Source organism: Abramis brama (genome assembly GCF_963993115.1).
Source record: "Abramis brama genome assembly, chromosome: 17".
Lineage (NCBI taxonomy): Eukaryota > Metazoa > Chordata > Actinopteri > Cypriniformes > Leuciscidae > Abramis > Abramis brama.
Genome location: NC_139979.1, coordinates 322,501 through 342,500, shown reverse-complemented (window position 1 = coordinate 342,500; position 20,000 = coordinate 322,501). Strand labels below are relative to the sequence as shown.

The following is a 20,000-nucleotide window of genomic DNA, read 5'->3' as shown; positions in this document are numbered from 1 at the left end:
CGTGAATTTCTCTGCGTTGTGTATTTTTCATTTTCTTTTGTGATAGTTCGTTCAGCAGTGGGTCTGGTTGTCTTCTTGAGGTTGGGGCTTCATACGCAGATGAGATGGTCGTTGCATATGGATCTCGGAAAAGAACATCAAGTTTTATCTGCACACTGTAAGACAGAAAACAGAAAAACAGAGAGCAGTATTTCTTCAAAACACTACGGTTGTAGCAGTTTAAACACTATGGTTCTATCGTTTTCAGAGTCTACTGTTGTCGTTTCATTCTTTCCCTATTTCTTTATTGATTTGACACCTATGGACCAGTGAGGTAAGGATGGACTAAATGGGGAAAGGCCTATGAGGTTGTCTTCACCCTGGATTGGCCCCCGACGCCTGTTGCGTCAGTTCTTTCCAGGGCCCTCACTGAACCGTGTCCTATTCTGTCCCTGTGTTGTGTACACACTGTACAGTGTGTGAGAAAATTGGCACATTTTCATTCTCCAGTGAAACATCAGTCTTAATAGACATCATATAGAGCATGGAGGTCTGACTGGAATATTTCTGTGGTATAATATTTTAAGGCTGTGAGTTTTCTGAATGTCCCCCAAACAAAGGCTGTGACAGTCACTAAGTCTTTCATCTTTGTTGTGAGTTACTGGGGAGATTAAGCAATCACAGCCTAAATGGTTAACATCTTATCAAGTTGCCCCACGAGTTTAATGAGGAGGGGAGGGGCTGCTTTAAAGTAGCAAACAAATGTAGTAAGAGCTGCATAACATTGTTAACTTGTCTTAAGTTATTTTTGTTTTTTCTACATTCTTTTCCAAAATGTCCGTGCTTGCCACAGTAAGAACAACTGGCTTCTCTAGGACTTTTGCGTTTCTTTGGCTTCTCTGAGTTGACCTTAATGGATGCTGCTGCAATTCTTACTCTCTCTTTGACATCAGAATTTCTTTCCCAAATAGCTAAACTTTCTAGGTTACTTCTGAGAGTTCTTTTAGCCCACGTAATATCTAGGAATGGCAAGGCTGTTCTGTACTCAGCTACAAGACCATCTGCCCAAATTCGGATTAGAGCTCCTTTGTCAGCTAACACACTTTCGGAATCATCCACTATTCCACTGTACACTGCAGCTACCTGACAGAACCTCTCAGTATATTCACTCACAGTTTCTTCTTTCTCTTGTACACAGCTAGTAACTCTCGACCAATCGATTTTGGGTCCTAAGATATTCTTTAGGATTTTCAAAACACCTTCTCTCAATTCATCTTTTCTGGCATTTTGAAACTCAGAATTGTTTACAGCACTTTCAAAATCATTGAATTCTGACTCAGTCAAGATCTGTGATATTAGCTGAGTGACTTCAGCTAGAGACATATCGTAGAGCCGCATCTTTTTGGACAACTCTCTCCTAAACTCAGAAAAATTTCTTTGCACTGATGGCAAACTTTCAGCAATTCTCTCAATATCTTTAGGACATAAAGATGTTTTGACTGCTTGTGGCTGCAATATGGGGGTTGCAAATGAAACTGTATCAACACCTTTTCCCTGAGGCTTTTGTCTAGCTACGCACACTTCAACTGCATTTACATCTGCATTGACATTGTCCTCTGTACTATCAAAAGACTGTAAATCAGGATAGCTTTCATCTGACTGTTGGTTTTCTGAGTCACATTTGGTTGAGGCCTTGAGGCCCACCGTTTTCGTGAAACAGGACACTTGAGTAAGCAATTTTTTGTTCTGTTCTTTCAAATTATCTATACAACGAGCTTGTTCTTGTACAATGGATAAACTAAATTCTCTGTGACAGAAGATAATGCCTTTGACACTGTTCTTGCGAATACTTTCTCCTAGTACCTTCTTACAATCTTCGATTGACCAAACTTTGACTGGATCAATGCCAAATTTCTTTGTTAAATTCAATCTGACTTCCTCAGTCACGATTGAGTCCATGTGCTCTGATAACAAAGACTTGAATTCACTATCTGTCCAAAAAGGTGTAATCTGTCTAGTACTTTTCCTAAACATTTTGTGAATTTCTGTTACCACAAACAAACACTAAAACTTCTCTCTACTGTCTACAATAGAGGGTACACTTGTTAACACAGCTTAACTATTGTTAACTTTCCAAATTACCACACTTAACTTCCCTGCTGACAAGAACAGAGGATCAACAGAAATAACTAGCACGTAAAGCTAATTCTTCTCTGCCTAAAGCAAAGGATACCAACTATTAGCACTTGATGCTAACTTTCTCTAGCTTACAGATAGGTCTTCTCATACAAGAGCATACACATAATATTAACATGTAATTGTTAATCTTCCCTGTCAACAACAGAGGATCAATTTCATCTCTAAAATAAAACTTTTTAGAGGCTTATCTTTAGTTATCCAAACTCTACAGCTGTTTGTTAACTACTTCTCTGAACGGCGCAGAGGAAAACATTTACTGGTCTGCATTGGTTCTTTTTAATGGAGTGAAACTCACCGAGTCTTTCATTTGTAGAGAAAGATTCTGTCTGGAACTCAGTCAGCTTTGTTGAGATCTTTGAGCTTGAAGTTTCAAGATTCAGTCTGGAACTCAGTCAGCTTTGTTGAGATCTTTGAGCTTGAAGTTTTCAATCTGGAGGAAGCTGGAAAGATTCAGTCTGGCAATCTTTGTCAAATCTTTTGTTGAGCTTTAAGTTTCAAGATTCAGTTCATTGAGCTTAAAATTCTTTGAGTTTCCTTCTCCATCCGGGTCACGGCACCATCTGTTGTAAAGTTTTCTTTGTTCGAAGCAGAGACCAGTGAGACAGTCGGGATCGCGTTCAACAGAAGTTATTCTTTATTGAGAACTCCTCTGTACGCGGCTGTAGAAACTTCCAACATGATCTAACTCTAATACAGTATGCATTGTAGTTATATACATTCCAAGGGGGAGGGATTACATAGAGGTGGAGACTCTGAACAAAGCATGCAAATGAAGTAGGAACACACCCTACTCTGAGTCCAATTGAATCAGCATAACTACTCAAATGATCCAATCAGCCTGACGGTATCACCCATATCTTCACATGATCACAGAGACAAAAGCACAGCTGTACATTGAGCTTACTGGGCAGGAAATGCATAAGGGCAAAGGGTGAGGGTGAGAGTCTCAGGAATTGACTCATTTAGAGAACAAAGGAAAACCAGGTCGGGCAGGAATATCTTGCTGTAAACTCAGTAATCACTTTCTCAGTTTATATACTAACTAAATTAAACATTTAATAAAAATGTAATCCAACACAGTAAAGACATGTATAATGTTACAAAAGATTCCATTTCAAATAAATGTTCTTTTGAACTTTCTATTCATCAAAGAATCCTGAAATAAAAATGTTTTCAACACTGATAATAATCACAAATGTTTCTTGAGCAGCAAATCATCATATTAGAATAATTGTCATTTTGGTGATGAAAGATGAGTTTTAAAGGATAAAATGATTGATGACGGGGGACTTTAATAGTGAAAGTTGTTTGATTGTGTCTCGCAGCCTCGTACTTCGCTAGAGCTCGCGCGGCCGAAGTGAACGCCATGCTGAAGGCCGTCAGTAAACCCGCCGGCAGCTGCCACGTGTTCAACGCTCTGCCCAAACACATGCGCAGACGAGCCATGAGCCACGACTCCAAGAGACTCCCGATACGCCTGCGCGAGGGCGCGCAACGCCTGGTACTGCACACCGTCCGCACTCTTCAGTTCATGTTTATTTGTACAGCGCTTTTCACAACACACATCATTTCAAAGCAGCTTTACAGAGAATGCATGAGTCCACGTTATAGGGGTGTGATGAGATCTCGTGCACTTATTGTTTGTGTTTATTAAGACAAAACTGCTATTTATTTTTGTTATTGATACTGTTTTTATTTCTTTGTTCAATTTGTGTAAAGGAGTTGAATTATGAGTCACACACAGCCTCAGTCAGAAGTTCTGGAAGCTCATAATTCATGTACAGTAAAGTCTGAAGAGACTCGTGTGAAGTCACACAGGAGAGAAGACAGTGTTGAGTTTGTGGCTAAACATTTACAGTGCTTGTATATTATTTTCTTTCAGTGCATTTGATCATTCATACTCATAAAGTAGAGCTGAAATCACATTCATTACAAGATTATTAGTTAAAACATTTCAAAACGCACCTGCAGACTAATTTTACAGTCATTAATTTTGTCATGGAGGATTTCTATAAATTATTGTGCAAAGGTCTCGTGTCTCGTGAGGTAAGTGTCTCGTCACTCTCAGCACATTAGTTTACAGTGATCTGTTATCAGACGCAACTTTGTTCAGTTTTATCTATTTGTTGTGATTGCTAATGTTTTATTTGTTTGTTTTTTTAATTACTGAGTGTTTAGTTTAATACTTGTTTTTAATAATGCTTGAAATTTATATTAGTTAGGCTAGTTGTTTTTCTATGGTATTTTTAGCCCTGAACATTATCAGGAACGGTATTCCAGAGTTTAGGAGCCGAATGTGAAAACGCTCTCCCTCCTTTAGTGGACTTTGATATTCTAGGTACTGTCAGAAGCCCTCATTCAGATCTCTGCTGTCACTCAGTGCTGTTTGTATGTGTGTGTGTGTGTGTGTGTGTGTGTGTGTGTGTGTGTGTGCGCAGGCGGAGCGCAGTCAGCGCGCACCAGACCAGCAGAAGAAGCCGGTGCCGAAGAGCAGGAGTCGCCGAGCGCGCCGGAGACACGGGAACCTGTTGCTGGAGTTCAACCGCAGACAGAGGAAGAGCCGCTGGCTGGAGACGCACATCTGGCACAGCAAACGCTTCCACATGCGGAAGAGCTGGAGCTTCTGTGTGCCGCTCACACCCACGGCCAAGAGCTTCAGAGCCAGCTACAGAGCCATGAACACACACGCCCTGCTGCAGGTGTGTGTGTGTCCCTCACTGAGTGCTCAACTCATGCTTATTTGTACAGCGCTTTCACAACACAAATCATTACAAAGCAGCTTTACTGAGAATGCATGAGTCCACATTACAGTTTACAGTGTTCTGTTATCAGAGGAAACTAAGTTATGCATTTCAGAAATGTACATATAGAAAATCACAGTACTTCTGTGTGTGTTTGCGTCAGGACTTAGAGACAGTGAACGGCTCCTGTGTTACTCAGATGTGCTCAGCTGTCCGGAGGTCTGAAGCTACATTTGAATTTCTTTCTTAAAAATGAGCAAAATTTGAATTATTCGAATTCTAAAGGCAATCCGTTGTTAGAGGGAATCAGTGCTGTATTGTCTCCTGTGTCCACAAGAGAGCGCAATAAGCAAATATAAACCAAATGAGGTTACAATAGTGCGTTAAACTGTGTTTGTGCATCAGTGACCTGAGAAAACACTTCAACACACAGCGTCATGAACTACATGAACACACAACAGCAAACTGACATTCAGAAACACTCACTTCTACTCTCTACATCTATAGAGTGATCATCACACACACCAGACGCTCTTGATCTGAGCGAGTGCTGAGCGCTTACACACACACACACACTCACACTCAGCTCTGACCGATGTGCAGGTTTGGTCAAGTGTGTCGTTGCACGATCTCTGCCTCAGACTGAGAGGGTTTCGCCAACAGGAAGAACCTTTTCCCGCCAGTTTTCACATTAACAACTGCGCTGTACTGGATAAGCTAACAGAAACACACCGCGTCAGTGACGTCATCATCGTGTCTCGCGCGTCTCTGACACACCAAAAAGTCGAATGTGCAGTTTTTTTTTACGAATTAGTGTTATAATTAGTGTTAGTGTTCTAATCACAGCAACAGTTACACAGGGATTAACTTTACACGCCTGCATATCTATCAGGCGAAAAAAGAATTCAATATCAAAAGAAAAGTGTGTGTGTGTGTCTCTCTCAGGATTTGTCATATTTCTGCTGCCTGGAGCTCCAGGGATCTGAAGATCAGATATTGAGAGCACTGGCTCGACTCACCAACAAACAAACAGGTGAGTGTGTGAGTGTGTGAGTGTGTGAGTGTGTGAGTGTGTGTGTGTGTGTGTGTGTGAGCGTTGTGTGGTTCACTGGACTCTGTTGTGTTTTCCAGGCCGCACGTTTGCAGCGGTGTCGTGTCTCTCCGGAGCGCGGCAGGGAATCCTCCAGCTATATAAAGCGGATCGGTTTCCTCAGGGTGCTCTGGGTCCGGCTGAGTTCCTGTGGAGGCCCCGGGCCCCTGACGCCTCACTCAGACAGCTGTGGATCTGGCTCCACCCGGCACTCAAACAGGTCAAACGTGTAACCCAGAAACACACTCCTAACCCTAACCCAGAAACACACTCCTAACCCTAACCCAGAAACACACTCCTAACCCTAACCCAGAAACACACTCCTAACCCTAACCCAGAAACACACTCCTAACCCTAACCCAGAAACACACTCCTAACCCTAACCCAGAAACACACTCCTAACCCTAACCCAGAAGCACACTCCTAACCCAAAAACACACTCCTAACCCTAACCCAGAAGCACACTCCTAACCCAGAAACACACTACTAACCCTAACCCAGAAACACACTCCTCAACGGTGCGGATGTGAAGGCTTTAGCAACATGTGACACGCCTGTGTTCGCACAGCACAGTCTAGTTGTTAGTTCACTGTTAGTTCACTCAGGGTCTAGGCTTGGGAATCGAAAATCAGTTCTGATTCTGGAATCGAATTAACCGCTTGTCTTCTTTTGGGATCATGTGACGCCTGTGTTTGGGTGTTTTAACCGCTTGTCTTCTCTGATCATGTGACAGGAGGTGCTGTCGGAGTTGCTGCTGGTGTGTGGGTGTTCTCAGGCCGTGTCCGTGTGTGAGGATCTTCATCCTGAAGCAGATCCTGCAGGGAGGAAGAGGAAGAGGGATGAAGGCGACACCGGTCCTCCCTCCAAGAGGCTACTGGGAGACGGGACTAGACCCGCTGGAGCTCCGGTGCGCTGGGAGTCCACCGACACACACATCACCATCAGGTAGAGGATCACACACTCACACAGACTTAAACATTCACTCACTCACTCACACACACACAGTTTATTCGGCCTTAAAGTGACAGCAGCCTAATATTCCTGATGTTGTCTGTCTTTAATGTTAATAAAACAACAAAATACAGCTTTAACAAAGAAGAAACTATATTGTATTATCCATCCATCCATCCATCCATCCATCTTCTTTCACTTATCCGGGGCCTCGATGTGGAGGAGCAGCGGCTCTACTCTGAGCTCCTCCCGAGTGACTGAGCTCCTCACCCTATCTCTAAGGGATCGCCCAGCCACCCTGCAGAGAAATCTCATTTCGGCCGCCTGTATCCGGGATACCCACAGCTCATGGCCATAGGTGAGAGTAGGAACGTAGATTGACCGGTAAATCGAGAGCTTCGCCTTGCGGCTCAGCTCTTTCTTCACCACAACAGACCGGTACATCGACCGCATTACTGCAGGAGCTGCACCGATCCGTCTGTCAATCTCCCGTTCCGTCCTTCCCTCACTCGTGAACAAGACCCCAAGATACTTGAACTTCTCCACTTGAGGCAGGAACTCTCCACCAACCTGAAGTGGACAAGCCACCCTTTTCCGACTGAGAACCATGGCCTCAGACTCGGAGGTGCTGATTCCCATCCCAGCCGCTTCACACTCGGCTGCAAACCGTCCCAGCGCATGTTGAAGGTCCTGGTCTGATGGAGCCAGCACGACAACATCATCCGCAAAAAGCAGAGACGAAATCATGTGGTCCCCAAACCTGACAGTCTCCGGCCCCTGGCTGCGCCTAGAAATTCACCAACATGCACCGGGAACAAGTCTGACTTACTGCCGGCAATGCGAACCAAGCTCCTGCTCCGGTCGTACAGGGACCGGACAGCCCTTAGCAAAGGGCCCTTGACCCCATACTCCTGGAGCACCCCCCACAGGACGCCGCGGGGGACACAGTCGAATGCCTTCTCCAAATCCACAAAGCACATGTGGATTGGTTGGGCAAACTCCTATGAACCCTCCAGCACCCTGGAGAGGGTATAGAGCTGGTCCAGTGTTCCACGACCGGGGCGAAAACCACACTGTTCCTCCTGAATCCGAGGTTCTACTATCGGCCGTGTTCTCCTCTCCAGTACCCTAGCATAGACTTTCCCGGGGAGGCTGAGAAGTGTGATCCCCTATAGTTGGAGCACACCCTCCGGTCCCCCTTCTTAAAAAGAGGGACCACCACCCCGGTCTGCCAGTCCAAAGGTACTGTCCCCGACCGCCACGCGATGCTGCAGAGGCGTGTCAGCCAAGACAGCCCCACAACATCCAGAGACTTGAGGTACTCAGGGCGGATCTCATCAGTTTCTTGACTACCTCGGTGACTTCAGCTTGGGTGATGGACGAGTCCACCTCTGAGCCCTCAGCCTCTGCTTCCTCAATGGAAGACGTGTCATGGGATTCAGGAGATCCTCGAAGTATTCCTTCCACCGTCCGACGACATCCCCAGTTGAGGTCAACAGCTGCCCATCTCCACTGTAAACAGTGTTGGTAGGGCACTGCTTCCCCCTTCTGAGGTGTCGGACGGTTTGCCAGAATCTCTTCGAGGCTAGCCGATAGTCCTTCTCCATGGCCTCACCGAACTCCTCCCAGGCCCGATTTGTTTTGCCTCCACAACCACCCGGGCTGCAGTCCGCTTGGCCTGCCGGTACCCGTCAGCTGCCTCAGGAGTCCCACAAGCCAGCCAGGCCTGACAGGACTCCTCCTTCAGCTTCACGGCATCCCTTACTTCCGGTGTCCACCACCGGGTTTGGGGATTGTCGCCTCCACAGGCACCGGAGACCTTACGGCCACAGCTCCGAGCGGCCGCGTCGACAATGGAGGTGGAGAACATGGTCCACTCAGACTCAATATCTCCAGACTCCCTCAGGATCCGGTCGAAGCTCCGCCGGAGGTAGAAGTTGAAGATCTCTCTGACAGGAGACTCGGCCAAATGTTCCCAACAGACCCTCACAGTACGTTTGGGTCTTCCGAGTCTGTCCAGCTTCATCCCCCGCCATCGGATCCAACTCACCACCAGGTGGTGATCAGTTGACAGCTCCGCCCCTCTCTTCACCCGAGTGTCCAAGACATACGGCCGGAGGTCAGATGAAACGACCATAAGGTCAATCATTGACCTCCGGCCTAGGGTGTCCTGGTGCCACGTGCACTGATGGACACCCTTATGCTTGAACATGGTGTTCGTTATGGACAAGCTGTAACTAGCACAGAAGTCCAATAACAGAACACCGCTCGGGTTCAGATCAGGGGAGCCGTTCCTCCCAATAACGCCCCTCCAGGTGTCACTGTCGCTGCCCACGTGGGTGTTGAAGTCCCCCAGTAGAACGACGGAGTCCCCAGTCGGAGCACCCCTCCCAGAGACCCCAAGAGGGCCGGGTACTCTGCACTGCCGTTTTGCCCGTAGGCGCACACGACAGTGAGAGACCTATCCCCGACCCGAAGGCGCAGGGAAGCGACCCTCTCGTTCACCGGGGTGAACTCCAACACATGACGGCTGAGCTGGGGGGCTATAAGCAGACCCACACCAGCCCGCCGCCTCTCACCATGGGCAACTCCAGAGTGGTAAAGAGTCCAGCCTCTCTGAAGGAGTGTGGTTTCAGCCGTGCTGGAGGTGATCCCGACTATTTCTATTCGGTACCTCTCAACCTCACGCACAATCTCAGGCTCCTTCCCCGCCAGCGAGGTGACGTTCCACATAGGGCTGGGCGATATGGATATATCGATATATTTTGCTATATCTCGATATACGATGTATATCTCAATATCTTTACAGGAAAAATAACCCCCCAAAAAGTACTGCAAAAACAAATATGCCAAATACCACAAAGTCTTTTTTATTGAAGTGCAAAGAGGTAGGCAGTTCATGTAGGAACAAAGTGCTTCTGCGACATTTTTAAATAATATTTTTTTAATTCTTTTTTTATAATTAAAACTAACATCATAAAGTATGATATTGTTTTACTTTGAGCAATTCTGGAGCTATAATTGACTCTTCTTAGGAGCATATAAAACAAAACAGCTCCTTGGAAAAAATGAAATGTAATATTGTAGTAGTTATAAACAAAGGTTTATTTTAGTTCAGATTAACATTTGAGGCAATTGTATTCATAATGTCAAAATAAAACCGACGTAATGTTACTTGAAGGCATTATAGCCTACTATTCCTGCCAAACTTCCATGGTTGCAGTTAGTGTTACTACAGTAAATCCATGGTGAATGTTGCTGATCTGTGGACACTGGATAGTTCATTCATGGCACAATGTTTCTCCTGGTTTCCACGTCAGTGCTGTTTGATCCGTTAATAATGGAGAAATGTGAATGCTTCTCACTAGATCTCACAGCGATGTTATTACTTCTGTGGCGAATTCAAATGCTTTCTTTACTGGATCTCTTATTAGAGCTGTGTAGTAACAGTGTCGCATGATCACGATCGGCTCGCGCTGCATTGGTCCAAACTGATAAATGGTCCTTCAACCACACAATAACGAGCAGTTTCGTTCCTCTTCCATTATGATGCCATTTGCCATTTGATGTTGGGCAATGTTGTGGCCGCGCCGGCGTCTCTTACATTATGAGCGCGCTTGCCACACGCAACGCGCCTACATTTGAAATAACTAAATTTTGGTCGGCAGGAAAAATGCGTACCGAAAACCGAACCGAAAGCCTCGTACCGAACGGTTCAATACGAATACATGTATCGTTACACCTCTAATCTCCATATAATGGAGCCAGTTGTCCTTTTTTTTTTAGACGAGTTCTGTTACGTTAGCCTCCGGGCTGGTTGCGGGCGCCACCATGTTGAATGAAACAACACGCGAGGGGAGGGGGAACAAAAGCAAGTAGGTGGGGGCGAGCACACAGCACAGAGAAGGCAAACAAGCAAAGTGGCGAAATCAGAATTAAATATAAACAATATATTGATATATACGATATGTCAAAATCCATATCGTGTTTAAAAAATATCTCGATATATTTTAAATATCGAGATATCGCCCACCCCTAGTTCCACATCCCTAAAGCTAGTTTCCGTGTCCAGGGATCGGGTTGTCGAGGCCCCCGCCTTCGACTGCCGCCCGATCCACTAAGCACCGGCCCCTTACGGTCCCTCCTGTAGGTGGTGATAATTTATATATACAATATATATTTAATTCCATGTGATCACTTATATCAGTGTTATATATATCATCATATCGTCCAGCCCTAAAACTTGTGTAGATTTATGTCAGTGTTTATTTAAAAACATCCAATTATGCAGAATATACGCTGGTATATATTTAATTGAGTTGTCAATACAATATATAATAATACAATATCTAGGGTGTGATTTTACCCCTAAATTCAGCATATCAACACAAAATAATCACAGCAAATCCAGCGTTCTCTGCCTGGATCCAGATGTTTCTGTGAATCGCAGCGATTCATTCGCTTCTCTGTTCTGCAGCTTTCAGCAGTGTGTGAAAATATACCTCAGATTTCTTGTCAAATCTATTTGTTCAGTCAGTCTCAAAGCTCTCTCCCAGTTTAGATGTGTTTTGTGTGTTTTTCGCAGCATTCACACTGAAAACAAATACTGCCACTCAGTGTTTCTGCCACTCGGTGTGTGTGTGTGTGTGTAACCGCACAGATGGTGATGTCACACGCATACTCTATACATATAGTTTCAAAGCATCTTTACAGAAAATGTGTTTCTACATTAGAATTAAGAGTGATCTGTTTCCAGAGGTGTTTAATGTGATCGTTCATCATATCCTGTTTAGCGACCTCACCATGGAGATTGTGCGCTTTCGTCTGATTGGTCCGCTGGCTCACACGGTGCTCACAGACACACTCCGTCCAGCCAGTGAGGTGAGAGACTCTGATGACATCACACTCTTGTGCTGTGACTCTCTCATTGATTGGCTGATGATTCTCTCTGGTTTCTGTAGATGTTGAGTGGCGAGAACGAAAGCCTCCATCAGCAACAGACACACACTTTCCAGCTGCTGAGAGGTGAATGAACACTGAGGTCACATGACCCTGTGATGGAGGCGGTGGATGTCTGATGGTGTGTGTGTGTGTGTTTTACAGGAGTGTGTTCCACAGCTGAGCTCCCAGCAGGCTGTGTGTTGGGACTGACTGTAGATGATCCCAGACTGACTTTACCTCAGAAACGTGGAAAAACTGTACCTGACCTACAGCCCAGCACAGGTGTGTGTGTGTGTGCGTGAGTGTGAATGTGCGTGAGTGTGCGTGTGTGTGCGTGCATGCGCGTGTGTGTGTGTGTGTGTATATATATATATGGCCCTGAGCTCCGGGAGCCTCTGCGCCTCCATGCAGAGTAACCAGGTTCGAATCCTGGCAGGGCCTGAGATTCTCTCACACTCTTATACACACACGCGCAGTAGCAGACGGTCATGATGAGTGTGTGTGCTGTCATGTCTCACACTCAAACACACACACACAGCAGACGGTCATGATGAGTGTGTGTGCTGTCATGTCTCACACTCAAACACACACACACACAGCAGACGGTCATGATGAGTGTGTGTGTGTGTGTGTGTGTTTCTCCCACTAGAGGAGGATGGTGTGAGGGATCTGAGACTCAGAGGAGTGCCGGCTCACTGCAGTCAGAGCTCGCTGTGGGACGAGTCGATTCGAGAGTGTGTGACACGCGACCGACTGTCGGATCAGGTAAACACACGAGACACACACTGACTGGATCAGGTAAATAACATCCGATCGGATTCCAGTGATCCGGATCAGGAGTTTCTGGTGATCTACAAACATCAGCCTCATGACTCGAGCTCTAGAGCAGTTTCTCAAACCTGTCAATTATACAGTACAGTGTTTCAGAGCAGCTTTACAGAGATAACAGGAGAATAATGCAACAGAGTTTGTTTCCAGAAGAAAATAGCATCAGTCCAGCTTAAGTCAGTTCAGTGATGCTTCATTTCTGTTGTAAAAAAGTTATTTATTTAGTTCATTTATATATATATATATATATATATAGCGTGATGTCATCGTCCAGCTCAGCTCAGTTCTCATATAATGGAGTCAGTGCAGGAGAGCAATAATATTGTCGGATATTAAATTAAATGTCCCCTGTCCTGGAGGAGCACCAGCCCTGCACATCTGTGTATGTGTGTGTCTCTCTCTCTTTCTCTCTCTGTGTGTGTGTCTCTCTCTCTCTCTCTCTCTCTCTCTCTCTCTCTCTCTCTCTCTCTCTCTCTCTCTCTCTCTCTCTCTCTCTCTCTCTCTCTCTCTCTCTCTCTCTCTCTCTCTGTGTGTGTGTGTGTCTCTCTCTCTCTCTCTTTCTCTCTCTCTCTCTCTCTGTGTGTGTGTCTCTCTCTCGCTCTCTTTCTATCTCTCTCTCTCTCTGTGTGTGTGTGTGTGTGTGTCTCTCTCTCTCTCTCTCTCTCTCTCTCTGTGTGTGTCTCTCTCTCGCTCTCTTTCTATCTCTCTCTCTCTCTCTCTCTCTCTGTGTGTGTCTCTCTCTCGCTCTCTTTCTATCTCTCTCTCTCTCTCTGTGTGTGTGTGTGTGTCTCTCTCTCTCTCTCTCTCTGTGTGTGTGTCTCTCTCTCGCTCTCTTTCTTTCTATCTCTCTCTCTCTCTCTCTGTGTGTGTGTGTCTCTCTCTCTCTCTCTCTCTCTCTCTCTCTCTCTCTCTCTCTCTCTGTCTGTGTGTGTGTGTCAATTCAATTCAATTCAATTCAAAAATTGCTTTATTGGCATGACTGTACATTTTACAATATTGCCAAAGCTTGTAGAAGACATCAAAATAATACAGTATTACAACATAACTTAAATCTAAATGTACTACTTAAATTAATTGTACAAATTAACAGTGTAACAAATTATAATATCTGTAAACGTTTTACACCATAGTGTTTTAACATATATACAAATTATAGTATCGGAACATTTTATACCACAGTGTTTTAACATATACACACACACACGTCACTGAAGGTCACTGTGGTGGACAGTAGGGAAACACACTGAGGTCAGACACACACATCACACACACATTCACCTGCTGTCTCTCAGGCTGTGGCACACACACACGTATCTGGCAGCGAGTGCTGCTGTCTGTCCCTCTCCTAGCAGGATCTTTAACTGATCTACTTCAGTCATGGTTGTGAAGTTCTGTATTACGTTAGTGAGTTTGCTGAAGTAGAGTTCTCTGACTGAACTGTATTTGTGACAGTGAAGGAGGAAGTGCGTCTCTGTCTCGACCTCTCCTGTCCTGCAGTGAACACACACCCTCTGCTCTCGGGGTAACCAGCTCTTCCTGTGTCTGCCCGTCTCGATGGCGAGACTGTGTTCACTCAGCCTGTACCGGCTCAGGATCCGTCTCTGCTTTGTGTCTCTCACACTCTGGAGATATTCTTCCAGTTCATAATTTGATTTCAGATTTCGATAGAATTGTAATTTACTTTGTGTTTTAGTTTCCTGGTCCCAATGTTCCAGATATGTATTTTTAGACTGTTTGATAATTTGGTTTGTCCTGATGTTAGTGTGAGAAGCAGTGCTGGTCTGAGACTGGTTAGTGTTAGTAGGGTTAGTCTGGTTAGTGAGTCTCAGAACCAGCTGACTGAGAGGACTCTTTTCGGGGTTCAGTTCTTGGGTTTGTAGTGCTTTAAAATGTAGCGATTCTGTGGGACTTGATTTTAGATGCATCCAGAATTTGAGGGATCTTTTTTGTATATTGATAATCAATGGGAATCGGCCTAATTCTGCCCTACATGCATTATTGGGTGTTTTCCTTTGTAGTTTCAGAATCATTTTGCAGAATTCAGTGTGTAGGGCTTCTGTTGGATGTCTGTCCCATCTAGTGTAGCTCTGATCACTGAGTGGACCCCAAACCTCACTTCCATACAGCGCAATGGGCTGAATCACACTATCAAAGATTTTACACCAGATTGGAATCGGTAATTGAATGTTTTGGAATTTTTTCTTAATTGCGTACAGAGCTCTTCGAGCTTTATCTTTAAGAGCATTCACTGCCACACTGAAGCTCCCCGATGCAGTGATGACCAGTGTGTGTGTCTCTCTCTCTCTCTCTCTCTCTCTCTGTCTGTGTGTGTGTGTCTCTCTCTCTCTCTCTCTCTCTCTCTCTCTCTCTCTCTCTCGTTTCCGTTTCCGGTGCGAGTGGACAGGTGTGTGAGGCTGAGTGGCTTGAGTGTGAGAAGTGAATGTGAGTACTTTTTCTTTCTTTTTTTTCTCTCTGCTTTGTAGGATTAGTTTAGTAATTGGAGTTTTTCGTGTTGTTATTATTGAGTTGGGCCGTGTGTGCTGCTGTTGCTATTGAGAATGAGGAGATGTCGTCACGACACAGCGCCCCGCCCTCAGAGACCGCGTCATCCTCCCCTTTCCGCCATTTTGGGAGGATACCCGCCAGCGCCGTTCATTGTTTGTATTGGTAGTAGAGGAGGTTGTCGCACTATTTTAGAATGCCTGGAAAACACTGATGTGTAAAAAAACTGCTCCAGTGTCTCACACGATTGTCGTGGAAACCGTAGCAACCATGTGTTACAGTTTTTTCGTATTTTAAATTTTAAAAGTAAAAAAAAATAAAAATAATGTTTGGCATTGGTAGTAAGTTTCTCCCTGTAAGGACCCTTTTCTTTTGCCGCATTCATCTCCATTTCTTCTTAATTTTCTCGTAATTTCTATTATAATTCCTCGAGCCGTCTTTCCTGCTCCCTCTCTGTATTGCTCTTGCACTGTTGCCCCTGGCAACCGATAGCGTATCCTCCCAAAATGGTGGACGGGCTCAATTCGTCACGTGCCCGCAAGCTACCTATGAGTATGTCCTCATTCTCAATAGGCAGCATGGCGGCCCCGCGATCGCAAATTTTAAGCTCCCTCACACGGCGTCACGGAGTGAAAGTGGCGTCCGCGGTGACTGTAGAGGAATGTTGTTTGGCTGCAGGTGAAATGGTGGGACATGAGCATGTATTGTCGGCCTCTAGAATGAACAGTGCCGTAGTAATCTTTCTTAGTTCAGTTGAAAAAGCTAACGAGCTAGTTGAAACAAGCATTGTTGTGGGTGAGAATTTTATTCCGGTACTCCCGCTTTCTATGCCGTCTAAGAAAGTGTTATTATCGAACGTTCCTCCGTTTGTCAGTGATGAAACTCTAGTTAATATTATGTCACGGTACGGTAAAGTTGTATCACCGATTAAGATGATTCCAGTTGGATGCAAGTCTCCGTTGTTGAAACGTGGTGTCTTTTAGACGCTATCTGTTCATGATCTTAAAAGATGATGAAGAGATTGATTTGTCACTTCGCCTCAAAGTAGAGGATTGTGATTATATTATTTATGTCACAACAGAGAAAATGAAGTGTTTTAGGTGTGGAGAAACAACACATTTAATTCGTTCTTGTCCTAACAAAGTCAATGATGATAGTGAGAAAAATGTGAATGAGACTGTTAAAGCGGGATCATCGGGCATTGCTGCGAGTGAAACCGTGAATACCGATAAGAGGATCGAAGACGCTGTATCTGAGAGAGTGAGTTTAGAATCTCAGGGAGTTGGCTCTGTTACTATGGCTGGTAAAAAAAATGATCTTGTTAACACTGAAACATATGATCCTAGTGTACAGAAATGCAAGAAGGTGATGATGAGTCTAATATGCCACAGTCTCATCAACATCTGGATAAAAACGAGACAGAAACAGAGCAAATTCATTTTAAAGTCCCGAATAAAAGGAAAAATACTGATTCTCCTCAAATTGCAAAGGCCATAAAGATAGACATTGGAAGTACGCATATTGATGAAGACATAGAAAGTGATAGTGAATCTTCTGATTCCAGCATTTGTTTGTCTCAAAGTGACTTTACTAGCAGCGGCTATGAAGTTGAGGATATTAAACTCTTTTTAAGAGCAACAAAAAATAGAAGAGGTGTGTGTGTAGCTGATTTTTTCCCAGACACAAGAAAATTTGCTGACAAGGTCAGGTTTTCTATGTCTGAGAGTTTGTTCACAAACAAGGAGGTTTACCGGTTGAAAAAAATTGTGAGAAAGCTTTCATTAGGGGATAATGTTGACAGTGGAAAGACCTAACTTTAAAACCATGAAAGAGTATGTGTGTTCACCTCTGTTTTTTTGTTTATTTTTTTCTCTTTTTTTCTTTAATTATTTGTGAGGTAAACATAGCAACAATCAATGTTAATGGATTGAGAGATATAAAAAAAAGAGCTGGTTTGTTTGAAGAAATTAAACTAAAGAAAATAGATATTGCTATGCTACAAGAGACGCATAGTGATATTAGAAATGCCCCTGAATGGGCAGTAGAGTGGAGTGGGCTCTCAATCTTGAGTCATAATACCTCACTCAGTGGAGGAGTTGCTATCCTTTTTACAAAAAAAATGTCTCCCCATACATATCAGATTGACGAAGTCATTAAAGGAAGACTCTTGAAAGTAAGGGTTACTTTTGAAAAGTGTACTTTTGTTCTGATTTGTGTATACGTCCCTACCTCTGCTGTTGAAAGAATGGTTTTTCTAGACATACTTAGTTCTATTATACAAAACTGTCACGGAGAAGAATATCTTTTTTTAGGTGGTGATTTCAATTGTACTGTATCGAACTTGGATAGAAATCACATCGAACCGCACGCACCTTCTCGTAAACGCCTTATTCAACTTGTTAAAACCTATGAGTTATGTGATGTGTGGAGGCATTTAGAAGGAACCCAAAGACAGTATACTTGGACACATGTTCGTGACAATACGATTTCTTTAGCTAGGCTAGATAGGTTTTATATTTTTAATCATCATTGTAACATCATTAAAAAATGTTTAATCACTCCTTTAGGTTTCTCTGACCATTGTATGGTACAGTGTCATGTGTTTGTTAATTCAATTAAACCAAAGAGTGCCTATTGGCAATTAAACGCTAATTTATTAAATGATAAATATTTTAAAAAAATGTTTACAATTTTTTGGGATGATTTTAAGACAAAGAAGGAAACGTTTAACTCTGTAAGGCAATGGTGGGACTATGGAAAAGTCCAAATAAAGCAATTCTGTACACAATATACTCTTAATATCACTGCTGAGACCTTTTTAAATGTAAGTATCTTGGAGGCTGATATCCTAAAACTACAAGAATTGGCTGAATCAACTAGAACCCAAAACTATTTTGATATTCTAGCAAAAAAGAAGACACAGCTGAATGATTTACTGCAGGTTAAAACACAAGGAGCTTTGGTCAGATCGCGATTCCAAAAATTAAATCATATGGATGCTCCCTCCAGTTTCTTTTTCAGTTTGGAAAGGAAAAATGGACAGAGCAGAGTTATCCATGCTCTACGTTCAGAGTCTGGTAAGCTTTTGTCTAATCCTAAAGAAATTAGAAAGAGAGCAATCAGTTTTTATGAAAAACTGTACACGAATGAACTCGGAGCAGAATATGAGAGGGAGGATGCCTTTTTTGATGATCTACCTCAATTATCAGAAGAAGACAATGCAAAGATCTCAGGTGCTCTTGGAAGAGCTGAGTTGTTTAAAGCACTTCAAGGAATGGAGTCAGGAAAAGCTCCAGGAGTTGATGGTCTACCAATTGAGTGGTATAAGACCTTCTGGGCTGTCCTGGAAGAGGATGTGTTAGAGGTGTTGAATGAAAGCCTGGCTGAGGGCCGGCTTCCTCAAAGCTGCCGGAGAGCAGTATTAACCCTCTTGCCCAAGAAAGGCGACCTCACTGATATAAGATGCTGGCGTCCCATATCTCTGCTTTGTAGTGAGTATAAATTGCTCTCTAAAATTCTGGCAAATCGATTAGCAGAAGTAATGGATATTGTCATCCATTCTGATCAAACCTATTGTGTCCCTGGCAGAACGATAATTGATAATATTTCGTTGGTTCGTGATATGTTAGAGGTCTCCAAGATGCTTAATTTGGATTGTGGCTTAATCTCTTTAGACCAAGAAAAAGCTTTTGATCGTGTGGAACATTGTTACCTTTGGAAAGTTTTAAAATCATTCGGCTTTTGCCCAAAGTTTATCGATCTCATAAAGGTTCTTTATTGTGATATTGAGAGTCTTATTAAAATCAATGGTGGTTTATGTGCTCCTGTTAAAGTGAATAGAGGTGTTCGACAGGGATGCTCATTATCTGGAATGCTTTATTCCTTAGCAATTGAGCCCCTTTTACAGCAATTTAGAGCTCATTTAAAAGGTGTATGTTTGCCAAATTGCAAAGATAATTTTATTTTATCAGCCTATGCTGATGATGTCCTCATAATGATTAATGATCAAGATGACATTGAAAAATTATTGAAGATATTATTCGATTTTAAGAAGTTATCATCTGCAAATGTAAACTGGGGAAAAAGTGAAACTCTTTTATTAGGTAAATGGTTGAGAGGAAAGCCAAAGTTACCAGAAGGTCTTTTTTGGGGAAGAACAGGTCTTAAATACTTAGGTGTTTTTTTGGGAGACGATTCTACCTTACAAATGAATTGGGAAAATGTTTTAGAAAAAATTAAAGGTCGCTTAGAAAGATGGAAATTTCTGACTCCAGCAATGTCGTATAGGGGTCGTATTCTAATAATTAATAACTTGGTTGCGTCCTCTTTATGGCATAAATTTGCATGTATTGATCCCCCCTCTCTTTTATTGAAGAAAGTTCAAGCCATCTTAGTTGATTTTTTTTGGGACAATATACATTGGATTCCTCAAAGTTTGCTCTTTCTATCTAAAGAAGAAGGGGGTCAAGGTTTGGTACATCTGCAGAGCAGAGTGGCAACTTTTCGGCTTCAGCGTATTCAGAAACTGTTGGTTAGTTCTTCTGATGTGAAGTGGTGTGCTGTTGCCCATGTCATTCTACGCAAGTTCAAAGGTCTAGGATTGGACAAAAATCTTTTCCTCGTGAATTCTTCGGACATAGACGTTTCTGGACTACCAATTTTCTATAGGAACATTTTTAAAGTCTGGAATCTTTTTCACTTCAAGCGAACAGAGGATCTACAATCACTTCATTGGTTATTGGAGGAGCCCTTAATATATGGTACACGAA

At 43.5% G+C, this 20,000-nt stretch overlaps 1 protein-coding gene across 1 annotated transcript in view; it reads left to right on the top strand.

Annotated features, from left to right (window-relative positions):
* Positions 1–20,000, top strand: part of pop1 (POP1 homolog, ribonuclease P/MRP subunit) — a 32,952-nt gene that overhangs the window by 5,540 nt on the left and 7,412 nt on the right. The window contains exons 4-12 of the mRNA XM_084089599.1: positions 3,504–3,679; positions 4,617–4,877; positions 5,865–5,952; positions 6,051–6,229; positions 6,743–6,954; positions 11,754–11,841; positions 11,922–11,985; positions 12,064–12,183; positions 12,551–12,666. Of these exons, the coding sequence (XP_083945725.1) occupies positions 3,504–3,679; positions 4,617–4,877; positions 5,865–5,952; positions 6,051–6,229; positions 6,743–6,954; positions 11,754–11,841; positions 11,922–11,985; positions 12,064–12,183; positions 12,551–12,666 (1,304 nt within the window). The remainder of the gene's footprint in view (positions 1–3,503; positions 3,680–4,616; positions 4,878–5,864; positions 5,953–6,050; positions 6,230–6,742; positions 6,955–11,753; positions 11,842–11,921; positions 11,986–12,063; positions 12,184–12,550; positions 12,667–20,000) is intronic.